General features: G+C 39.9%; 1 protein-coding gene across 7 annotated transcripts in view; it reads right to left on the minus strand.

Annotated features, from left to right (window-relative positions):
- Positions 1 to 12,131, minus strand: part of LIMCH1 (LIM and calponin homology domains 1) — an 892,718-nt gene that overhangs the window by 286,359 nt on the left and 594,228 nt on the right. For all 7 annotated transcript variants that reach the window (XM_086962709.1, XM_086962710.1, XM_086962708.1 and 4 more), the window contains exons 8-9: positions 3,605 to 3,857; positions 1,028 to 1,318 (exon numbers count right to left, since the gene is read on the minus strand). In XM_086962709.1, coding sequence (XP_086818835.1) covers positions 1,028 to 1,318; positions 3,605 to 3,857 — 544 coding nt within the window. The remainder of the gene's footprint in view (positions 1 to 1,027; positions 1,319 to 3,604; positions 3,858 to 12,131) is intronic.

The following is a 12,131-nucleotide window of genomic DNA, read 5'->3' on the forward strand; positions in this document are numbered from 1 at the left end:
AAAGCAACAAAGAAGCTAAAGCGAAGGGGCGAGGGTGATGGGATGGAAGCAACAAGGGGAATGGGGCAGAAGAAAAACAGGGGACAAAGGTGTGGGTAAGCAACATGAGCGGTGCTGGTGGGGGGCAAAGAAGCAAAAAGAGGGAACATGATGCTGGCGAGGACTTGGGTCAGAAAGCAACTTGGGGCGATGAGTATAGGGGACAAATACGAGTGAGAGAGGGAACACAGAGCGTGGCAAAGTGGGAGAGAAATACTTAGGTGAGACAAAAGGAACACACACTCCTGCGGAGTCAACAATCAAAAAGGAAAAAGTCGTGCTTCAAAAGCACGCAGTGGAAGTAATGCATCAATGCTCCCGGGAAGGGACAAACGCACAAAAGAGGAAGGAAAGCCCTAGCGAATATGCAGCAAGGAAAGCAAATGAGAATGACAATTAAGACAACCAAATGTAAGCAATGGGCAGGCCATAAACCCACTGTAAGCTCACAAAATGTGCCGACAGACAGCTGCCCAGTAGGGACCTAGAAATGGAACCTTGCAGAGAGGCAACAGCAGCTCAGCAGCCACCTTAATGTATTCCTTCGCACAAACTAAATCATTTTTTTTTGTGTCGAATACTAGTTTACAAACTGCTATACAAGTACACAAACATATATGTTAAAGACATACCTGCACTTCAGATCTCATGCAAAATTAGACTTGGGTGCAACATATTAAACCAATTTGAAAAGGACCAAAGCTTGCAAAAATTGTCTCTAAAGTTGCAAATATTTGAGAGTCCATAACATTACATCACAACATAGTAGCAAGTTCATGAATTCCGAGCTAGTTTCATATGTACAGTATATTAGTAACACAGATACACAAATGATTTTAGGAAGGAGTGAAACGAGATTGGAAATTAACTGATTGGCACGGGAATTATCAATTTCCGTTTTTAGAGGGTCCTACAGGGGTCAAAGTGTTAAGTTACATGCAGAGAGGTCATGCTGAAGTGCCATACGGCCACACAATGCTAGGCTAACCTGCTGTAGCGCTTTGCTGCTGGCATGACCTTGATGCCTATACGTTCCAGTTTTTGTAATTTTCGGCGCTCCTCAGAATCATCTTCACCCAGCTTGTCTGCTGAAACCTCTTTCTGGCCTTCAGTAGGTGTCTGGGACTTTGCAACAACTTGGTGCCGATTCTTAACTGCCTGAACACTGGGCGGTTTTCCTCCAGGGCCCGCCAAGGGATCCTCCTTAACTGGCCCATCGAATTTGCCATCCAACAACACTTCAACATTTTCTTCCTTTATCTGCTCGGGGTGGCTTTGGCTATTGAGTTATTTAACAGAGTTTTAGCACTTTGTGCACGTGTCACATCCTTTCCGCAGCAAACACTCACTTTATATGGATGGACACTTGCCATTAATTGGCAGAAATTTTCAAAGATTGGGTCAAAACAGTGAGATTCCCTATAGTATATCAGACTTATGTGGAAAAGTGGAGAGGGTTTTTCAAATTAAAGCAAATACAGTTTCAACCATTAAACAAGCATTTACAATGCAATAGATCTAGCATTTACGAGAGTTTGAGCTATTGGCAATTTGCATGACAATGCCCTTTATTTATGTGTTGTTTTTAAAACAGACAAATAAAAGGCATTGTCATTTACAATGCCAATAGCTTAAATTCTCGCAAAGATGAGGCGTTTTAAATTGAAAATGTGTTCGGTGCCAGTCTTATAAAGATTTTTTTTAAGGAGTTCGGAGAGCAGTGTCTTTCCTGAAACAGCAAGCAGGACAAAGCTATTTGAGAAAATAGTGCTCGCAGGCTATAATTAAAGCCTACCTAGTAAACACCCACATAACCAAGGGTGTACTCAGGGGAGGGCACAGCATAATGCAAGGCAGTACTAAGGAGTGACTACTAAGCCTATTGACCAATTAAAAAACACAGATTACAGTGGACAGTGACACAAGCAAATGAAAAATATGGGCAGAGAGCGGGCTGAGCTTCAAGTCCATACCTGAATACAGCATGCCTAGGCTCTACCTAAAAAATGTGTTACTGTCGACACAGCAATTTGACCTTCTTTTACAAAAAGAAGCAGTCTCTCCTACATCAAAGCCAAATGATGGAGAAGATGTCTTTGCCCAATGTAATGGCCTCCTCATAAGTGTTAATACCCTCTCAGATTACAAAATCCAAGAACTACTATTCTTGAATGTTCACTGAGGCAAGTTTGTTTGCCACAGGAAACAAATCTATTACTTTAATGTGTATTGAAGACAAAAGTTCAGTCTTGGGTATACATTAAAAAGTCGAATGCAATGTGGGGTTGAAGTCCGGGTCCACTTCACATAAACTAGCTAGAGTACAGGAGCGGATTGCAACGCTTTACCAAAGGAATACCCAAGAAGGTGTTTCCAGGGCCAGAGAGTCATCTCGCAACCCTACATATAGGTGAGAGCTGCTGGCTCTCAGTCCATCAAGTCAGGTGGAAAAATCATGCATTTTTCTAGGTAACTTCTGTGGCTACTAATCTTTAAGTTTCATAAAAGCAAGGTGTATGCTGATATGGGACGAAGTATATGACGATTTCGCTTTAAATGTGTTCAGTATTTTCCCCGTATCATCCTTTCAAGTTGTAATGGCAACAGGTATAATTGCTGAAGTGGGAAAACCAGTAACACAATATATAATATGATAAATCCTGTAAAATGAAACACATGGTGTTCTAATCTTTAAGAACACAACATTTAAAAGATAATTGGCCGACTGCACGCTGCATGCTATTAAAAAGTGAACACCCTATTTTTCAACATCAAAGTGGCTCGGCTGCCAGGAAAAACAGGCTTTGACAAAGCCAATAGGAATGCCCTTGGTATGTGTGCAAAAGCTTTTTAAAAATTCAAATATATGCGTTTTGCAAACAAAATTGGAAAACATAAAAAATAAAGGAGTGGCCCAGCAGGCCCCCTACCACTGAAGTGCACTCCCTCTCAGGCAGCTGAGCGCGTGAGACTAGGCAAAGTTCAATCACAGAGTGAAAGACAGACAATGGAAGAAGTGGGCTGCCCCAAAGCCCCATGCTGTATGATGTAAATGAAATGAAATATCAGCATTTGTATAGCGCACAGCTACCTCCGGAGAGGTGTCCTGGCGCTGGGGGCCGTCGCGAAGATTAAACAAGCTATTGCCCAGAGTCACAAGGTGCTGGGCTGACCTGCCGCTGGCACTGGTGATCGAACCTTGAACCCTGTGGTCTGGAGACAGGCACCCTGGCCGCTGCGCCACACCTCTTCTTGTAGTGGAAGGAGGCATAATCTAAACAGTACTATAAAGGACCCATGAATTAACCAGGCTCACTAAAAGGCCCTGTATGTATTCATGTATGTATGTTTCTTAGGACTTTAAAAAAAAATGAGGCTGGAATTCCAGTGAGAGTTGTCGATAGGCCAGAACGAAAAATGTTTGTGTCCCCCCCGATAGTCAAGTTTGTAGGCCTGGGTTTGTGTACAGTGTTGACCACAGAAATACCATCTTTGCAGTAAGAGGTCAAATAGAAAACAATCATCAACCCGGCCAATATTTATACAGCAACGTGCTTTTAGTTACCTGAAAGGCCTCTCTCCTCCTAGTGGCGATGTGGCAGTACTCCAGCTTTTACGGTATTCTTCCCGCTCTGCCTTCTTTTTCCTAAGAGGAGCCGGTATATAGGCAGTTTGGTTACTCTTGTTTGGGAGGTACTGGTTAAAAGGCACGAATACTTTATTTTCACCAAAAGAAATCCGCCTAGCAGACATATCGTCCTTTTTTACATCTGGTATCTTTCTATGTGGAAAGTCTGATTCCGAGTCACTGCCTCTCCCTGGAACAAAGGAAAAATTACCATTTCAGTACTCAATTCAGTAATACATATATATATATATTTTTTTTTTTTAACACGCACAGCTGACAAGGAAGACCAGAAAACAAGAATCTTGATTTGGGGGCAGGGCCAGGAGGATATTAGTACTGCTTCAAAGTCGCTTACATGAATATACAAAAATTCACATCAACCAAGCTAATTTGAGGTGATTTCCTGTTTTAACAGCCCAAGTTACAAGCAATTATGTCTGGTCATTTTATTCAATCCACACTTGACACTGATTTCAACAGTGCAATTTCTTTAAAAATAAATCAAGCCTACACGTTTTACGAGTACTCTCGTTTTACCAAGACATGTTTCCATTATTACATTTCTTGATCGTTAGTTTATGTTCAGATATTTTCTTTTCAAAATATTAAACGTACATTTTTTTTAAAATCCGAATAGAGACCCATTTACAGTACACATCATTTCGATTTGAACCACGGTACGTCTCGTGCTCTAAGCGAAAATGACATGAAATATTTGATTGATGGAATCTAGTGAGTGTTCTTTTTAACACTAGGCAGCCTCTCCAAGTGGTTGCTAACAAGCAGCCCCAATGGACCTGTTAGAGTATGGAATTTCTTAATATTTTCTATTAATAAAATTCTCAGCGTATTTGGTTTAAAATCTATTACAAATAATCATTGTCACGTTACGCCCGTGAAATCTTAAAGACACAAACAATACAACTTTGATACACAGTTTCAACACTACTCAAATCAGAATAAATGGCATTGAATATTTTTTCAACTTAGAAGTGAAACTTTATCATTATGACTGCTTGCCCTCACCCCTACATAATTAAAAAGAAAATGTTCAGCCAACTCTGTTCTCTTACAACATAGGCTCGCTAGATGGGTATAACCATGCTCCAGTTTGTGGCGTAGTGGAGTGGTAACTGGACTCGCTGAAACAGCACATACAGGTGTCTACATCTGTGCCGAAGCTAATTAACACATTGTAATCTCAGTCAATTAATAAGCACCATTTCAAGACACTGAGTACAGCTCTGCTTTGCTACCAGGTAATTCACATGTAGTAGAAAATCCCAATCACATACAAGTATTTTAAAATCACGATTACTAATGCTATAGATGTTCAGTATATGTCTCATTATGGTAGATTATCGAGCTAAGTTAGAAAGTATTCAACACTCAGATTTTAGAATAGTGTTACCTATTCACTGCACACAGGCTATTGTTAACAGTGTTCCTCATCTACAAAAAAAATCAGATTAACATCCGAAAGGCCGCTGCATTAGGTGAGCCTAAAGAAAGCTTATGTTTAAAGGCTTAGCTAGAGATTGGCATTCTTACCAACAGCTTATCTTGAAGAAATGCCCTTTCTATTAGGCCAAGTGAGTTACATGTGCCTGGTTAGCCTAACACCACACAATATATGATGAAAGAAATTGTGGTGGACCTTTTTGGCCAAGCAAGTTACAGAAGGGAATTATTAAATGTGGATTGACTATCCACCCACAGTGCTTCTTGCTACCCGTTTTTAATCAAGGACACCACCTGCCAAGTAATGTGGTTGTCAAAAAGAAGGCCTAAATGAGAGCGCACGCTGGCTCTCGCCAAGATGGCTACTGGGATTTAGCCCTCCCACAATACCCAGAACTACAGGACATTTTGCAACTGATACACGGCATCATCCCGATTTCAGGTGGAATACATCGGTCTCGAATCAGCTGGGGAGCTGCATTTTTTTTGTTTTTTTAAAAGACCTTCTAAGGGTCTTTTTCTATACTTATTAATGCACGACGCTGCTCCTGACGCCAAGCTGCCACCGCCACCATGTTAAGATTTCCTCTGCCTGTTGCAATAGAGCTCCCTCAGCGGACGCGCTCCCAAACGGGTTAATAACCTCAAGGAAATAATAAGGATGGGGTGAAGATAACTGTTCATTATATTTAAATATTTTACTTGGGAGAAATGTGCTAATACATATAAGGGGAATACCCATACTTTTTCCAGCACACCGTTTAAATACATGATTATGGGGCAGCTTTTTAAATTTTCATTCATAGGAAACTGACTTTGTGTCACGCTGAGCTCACTTTTCACCACTAGTGATCTTATTTTATTTTTTCACTACATAAAGTTATTTTCCAGCTTTGAGTTTCCATTATCCACCATGGATCAACAACTGCATTCAATATCGAAGCCTTTTACCTCTCCTATACCCACAGTTGGTCCCAGGAAAGGACAACTTGGCAATGTTAATAAAAGGGATAAAAAAGATCCAGGGTCTTCATACTAAATTTCTTTTATCTCTTAACCTGAAGATGTAATGGGTGAAATCAAAAATGTGAAACCTCTTGTTATCGAAACAAATGCCACACTTAAAAGAATTCAGGAGAAATAGTCCAACCTTGATCCCAGAGTTTCAAACATTGAACAATGTATTAGCAAGTGAAGTAGTGTGGCTCACTGGTTAGAGGCGGCAGACCCGAGAGCAGAGGACGGTCCGGGACCAGGGTTCGATTCCCGGCGCGGCAGGTTTCTGGACCAGGGTCAGGGGACTCGATAATTCTCTCGCCTCGGTGCCCACTCTGATCAGCGATCACACTCGGCAACTCTGGGCATTAGCTTGCCTCATCTTCACTAACGGCCCCACCAGACCGCCGGGGATGCCTGGTCTCACCCTGGAGATACCCATTAAGGGACCATCTCTCAGGGAAGCCAGGAAGGGTTTCGCAGCGGTCAAAGCGCCTTGGGACCCTCCGGGTAAGTAGTGCGCTATATAAATGCCTATACATTTACATTTACAGCAATACCCAAGATGTTGTGTCTGGAGTGTATGTGATGTCTGCAGAAAATATCTAACTCAATAAGCACACAGCGGACCTGAAAAACCATAATAGATGCAATAATCTCAGAACTTATGGCCTTCCTGAAGATTAGGAGAGCTTGAACATGAATGCCTTCCTACAGATTGCCATTCCTAATATTGGCAAGCTAAAGTATTGCACCAGAGAGCACACTGGGTTGGTTCGTCTTCTCTGTCTAAATCTATTGCTGCACACTCGCTTGGTATCATTGCCTATTGTTTTTACAGCATTCTGATTTAATGACTGTGCTCTCGGCCTCTAAACAAAGTAAACAAATGCTAGGGTCTTCTCAAAGAATTTTCTTCACCCAGGATGTTCCTCGTACCACAGCTCTCAAATGGAAGTAATTTCTGGATCTTCTCCCTACCCTTAGATCTATGAATGCTTGCTATGCCTTATTCACCCCTGCCTCTGTAAAGTCACATACAAGGACAAGACCTCCATACTTGACAACCCAAAAGACAAACGAAAGAAAAAATGTAATTCACTTCCATAAAGGAGATTCTATGGACCGTGGGAAAATTTGAGTTCTTGTGCTTTTTTTGGTCATGATTTACTATACATTTCTTGCAGATCAGCGGATTGTTGTTGTTTTGTTACATGGGATGTAGTATTATTGTATCTATCTCTCCACAGGCCCCTGTTGGAAAGCTGTATCCCTTAGTCCTTAGTCTTATCGTTCCCCCACCTCTGCACTCATCAATGTCTGTATATCCCATTGTGTTTTGGAGTTTCTGTTACACATATTTATGTTTTAATGATTTTCTTTCATAAATATATTGTTTGTCTTTCATCACACTTTTCTTTATTCTTTTGGGGTCTCTTTTACAGTGGTACGAGTCCTTGGATGGCCTCTGACCTTGTGCTATGCCCCTTTCTCAATTTATTGTTACTGGCTTCTCTCATGGTTAAAGCCTTCGGGCTTGTTACTATCTCTTCTATACCCAACAATGGGAGTTTAATGATCTCCCTCCGTTTGCTTTTTCCCTTCTCCTTCACCCATTTCAGCTTTTTTCTTTTCTCTTAGTCCATTTTCCTTATTGCTTTCTTAAGTAACCTGCTCCTGTGGTTCTCTTAAACTTTTCCTTACGATTGCTCTCTGGATGATCTCTCACCTTACTTTAGAAATGTATTTTCATGTTATTCTATACTCTTTTCCTCTTGATCATGATTAATCTAAGAATTATTTCATGAAATGTCAAGAGTCTATGCAGCCCCATATAAAAGCAGTCGTGACACATTGCTCTAGGCTTAAGTGTCAGACTGCTCTATTACTAGAAATCCATCTTTAAAAAAAATATGAATTAATTAATGAAACATTGGGTGGGTCAGGTTTTGTGTTCTCTTGCCACAAATAACAAAAATGGTGTCATCATTTTGACTCATACATCTTTAGTCCTGGATATCGATACTGAAATTAAAGATGAAGATGATAGATAGATTCTTTTATCCCTGAAAATGAATAATGTACCTATTTCTGTATTTGTTGGTTATGGTACCACTGGTGTCAATATCAAATTCAGGGTAAAGGTTCCCCTCTGTTACAAACATGATCACTAGATAACCTTGCTGTAAGTCGGGATTGAAATCAACTCATAGTTCCTTCTAGACTGATGCTTAGTCAAAATATATAGCCAACAAAATGCAAAAATCCTTTTCAAAAGCTATTAACTCTCCTGTACATCATTCAAGTTCCAGGATTGATTGCATATTCGTAGCCCAAATTGCATTACAAAACTCCGACACAGGCTGAAATCGGTTTCATATTTATTTCTGATCACGTCCCTGTCATTCTTGATATAGATTTATTACTATATCATGCACGCACGAATAGGTGGAGATTTATTAAATACTTACTAAAAGACACTAAACTTATAGAAAAATGTCAAACGATTCTCTACTGAATTCTTTGATCTCAGTTTAACTTTGAATATTCACGTGAATTCAGCACGGGATGTCGACAAGGCAGCTGCCTGAGGCTTTATTAATGCCTGCCTTGCCTCTAGGAAAAACTTTGCACTTAAAAAGAGCTTTCTACATTGCTGAAACATATCAAACACTTAGAACATAAGTATTTCACTTCTAAACATAAAGATACATTGGCCTGTCTAACAACAGCAAACCTACAGTGTAATAAAAACTCAATTGAAAGTGGAAGCGACAATCTTTTTTAAAACTAACACCAAATATTATGGGGGATGTAAAAAAGCAGGTAAGCCTTTAGGTAACTACTTAAAAGTTAAAAAACTAAAATCTGAAATCAATATTATTAAAGATAAACATGGAACATCCATCACAATGACTCAAAGATTTTAGAATGTTTCAAAGACTTCTATACTAGTCTTTATAATTCAGAGTTCTCCCCTTCAGAAGAGGTATTACATTATTTCTTTCACCTCTATCCCAAGAAACAAAGATATGGTTGTTGTTCTTTCTCTATTTGAAAAGGATATCTCTGTCACAAAGTTCATTGATGCTTTATCTCAGTTACCGAATGACAAGGACCCTGGCCCAGATGGATTTTCTGTAGATTCTACTCTAACTTCTCAAGAATATATATCCCAAACTCCTAATGCGCTTTCAACATTTACTCTCAAATAATAAGGCAGTAGGTTTATTCCTTGAGGCTATATTTTGTTTGATCCCAAAAAAAGACGATTTAACCTAGTGCGGAAATTACAGGCCTATCTTGCTCATTAGCACAGACTAAGATCTTCGCAAAGCTGTTTGGTTTATGTATCAACCATATTGTTCTAGAACTTATTAGGATAGAACAATCTGGCTTTGTCAAGGGAAGGCACATTTCTGATAGGTCCAGAACATTTTTAAACATTATTCAGTTAGGCTCCAAAGCATATCCTCAGTTGCAGCCATTACCTTAGATTCAGAGAAGGCATTTAACCAGGCTAACTTGGATTTTAGGTTTACCCCACTGAAATGGCATGGTTTTGGGCCGGAAACGTTAAAAAAACATAGGTTAACTGTACACCTCACCACCACTTCCCATCTTTAATAATGGTCAACACTGTACACCTCACCACCACTTCCCATCTTTAATAATGGCCAACAATCTCCCTCTTTTCCATTACATAGAAGCACTCAGTAGGGTTGTCTTTCTCCATTATTCATATTGGGCCAGCTGTATAAAACAGTTTTACCCATTCTGTGTCTATGGGAAAATGTATTTGTACATCTGGCCCTTAGTCTCTGGACTTTTTAGGAAAAATACATTGCTCAAGCCATTTTGTAGGCTTTAAACATTAAGATACTGAGATAAAATTCATAGCATATGCCAATTATTTCATTTGCCTATGATCCCATACAAACGTCCAGAAATGTTTAATTTATTGAGGGAATACTTGTCAGTATCAGGCTATTAACAACATATTGACAAATCAGAAGTACTTCCCCTTAACAAATACTGTCATAAATAAAGGTTTCAGGACTCAGGTTTTACCTGGATTTCCACAAATATCAAATGTTTTGCTATCAGATATTCCATATTTTACATGATACTTTTCAGGTGAATATGCCTCCTGTCAATCACAAAATATTTATATTTGCCAAACAATGGTCCCCTCTATTTTTAGCCTGGTGGGTATGGTTGGACACCGTGAAGATAACGATAATGATATTGCCTATAATTAACTTTTACTTATCCATGTTCCCTGTGAAACTGTCTTTTTTTCTTCTATCCCTAAATAGTTCCATGATTACATTTTTGTGGAAGAACAAAACGGGCACACATTTCTTTGCTTAAACTTCAAACTAAAATACTTTGAGGGGCGAATTTTCGCAAGAAATATAACTCATGTTTACTCAAACAAATTTGGTCCTCTTCCGTCTCGATTTTGGTTTCACCCCTAATATATGGTAAAGACTAGAAAGTTCCCATTACATCTAATTTTTCTTTTACAATTTGGTTCGCATCTCACAAGCTCTCAAATCTTTTTCTTCACCTCTTATGACCTTTTCCTCTTATCACACGTTCTGATGATGAAAACTTTATGATATCCCCTTTTTTTGGAGCTTGGAAGCCAGGTGTTCAGTTTCTTGAGAAACTCAAGAAGTGAGGAGGAGGCTCAGAAGTGTTGGGGGCAGTTGTTCCATGTCTTGGGTGCGATGTAGGAGAATGAGCGACCTCCAGTTTTCCTTCTGCAGATGCAGGGAATGTGTGCAAGGGAGAGCAACACGGAGCGTTAGTGTCTGGTGTGTTGGTAAAAGTGTATTTGGCGGTTTAGGTATTCTGGTCCTGTGGTGGATGGATGGGGGTGTGGTGTGTGTCATTTGAATTGGCTGTCCTTGTGAATGGGGAGTCAGGGAAGCTTCTTGAGGTGCGGTGTGATATGGGTGCAGCGTGGTAGGTCGAGTACAAGTCTTGCAGCAATGTCCTGGATGGTCTGGAGTCTATGTAGGAGTTGCTTGGAGATTCCAGCATAGAGGCTACTGACGTAGTCCAGCCTGCCAGTGTTGAGTGCCTTCAGGTCCTTCAGATGTTCTGAGGCAACAATTTGAAGATCTTTCGTAGCATGTGTAGGATGTGGAAGGTGCACACAGTGTTGACTTAGCAGTCATGTTGAACTTGTCATCAGGAATTCTAGGATGATCCCTAGATTTCTTGCATGACCTGTCTAAGTGGGTGTTGGCCCTAGCTCTGACGGCCACCAGGTGGAGTTCCATGGGGTAATCTTACTGCTAGGCTGTGGGGTTTTAGGTTTAAACCTATAATAACTGATAAAAGCCCACTGAAAGAAAAATAGCCCTCACCGGTTAAAACATATAAACACTGAAAAAACACCTGCACAACCACAAACTAAATGCCATTCAAAGAAAGGAAACAGAAAGTGAGTCATTTTGTTCTTACTGAAGGGGTCAATAAAATGTAACTTTGTTATACAAGCTAGTAGTAAGAAAGACTGGCTAACATTATTCTGCTTGAGTTTTGTTCTTTAGGGATGCCACTAAAATATTGTTTCTTCTTCCTTTTACTTTTTTCAGTGTTATGGCCTTTGGTCTAAAGATGCAGGGTTTAGTTTCACGTTTTAGGTTTAGTTTAATTATTTTATAAACTGTAGAGAATCAGGACATATCAAACTCACATTTGATATTTTGGCTGCATTTGATTCTTTCACTGATAGGTAAAACAGCTAGTTTCATAAAAATCTTTCCTAATGTGTGTCATCACATTTACTCACAGAGAATGGGTAAAAGCCCTTAATACATCAGACCATAGTTTCTAGTGGGACAGTATTGATAGTAAGTGAATTGCCAACACCTCAGGCTTTAAACATTAAATGCAAGATATAGTGACAAGTATATATATCACCAAGTATCTGGGATAGTGGTGAAGAAGTGACACCAGACTTGTGGAAAACATGGAACGCAGTGCCACT

The sequence above is a fragment of the Lissotriton vulgaris genome, chromosome 3_1 (assembly GCF_964263255.1).
Source record: "Lissotriton vulgaris chromosome 3_1, aLisVul1.2, whole genome shotgun sequence".
Taxonomy (NCBI): Eukaryota; Metazoa; Chordata; class Amphibia; order Caudata; family Salamandridae; genus Lissotriton; species Lissotriton vulgaris.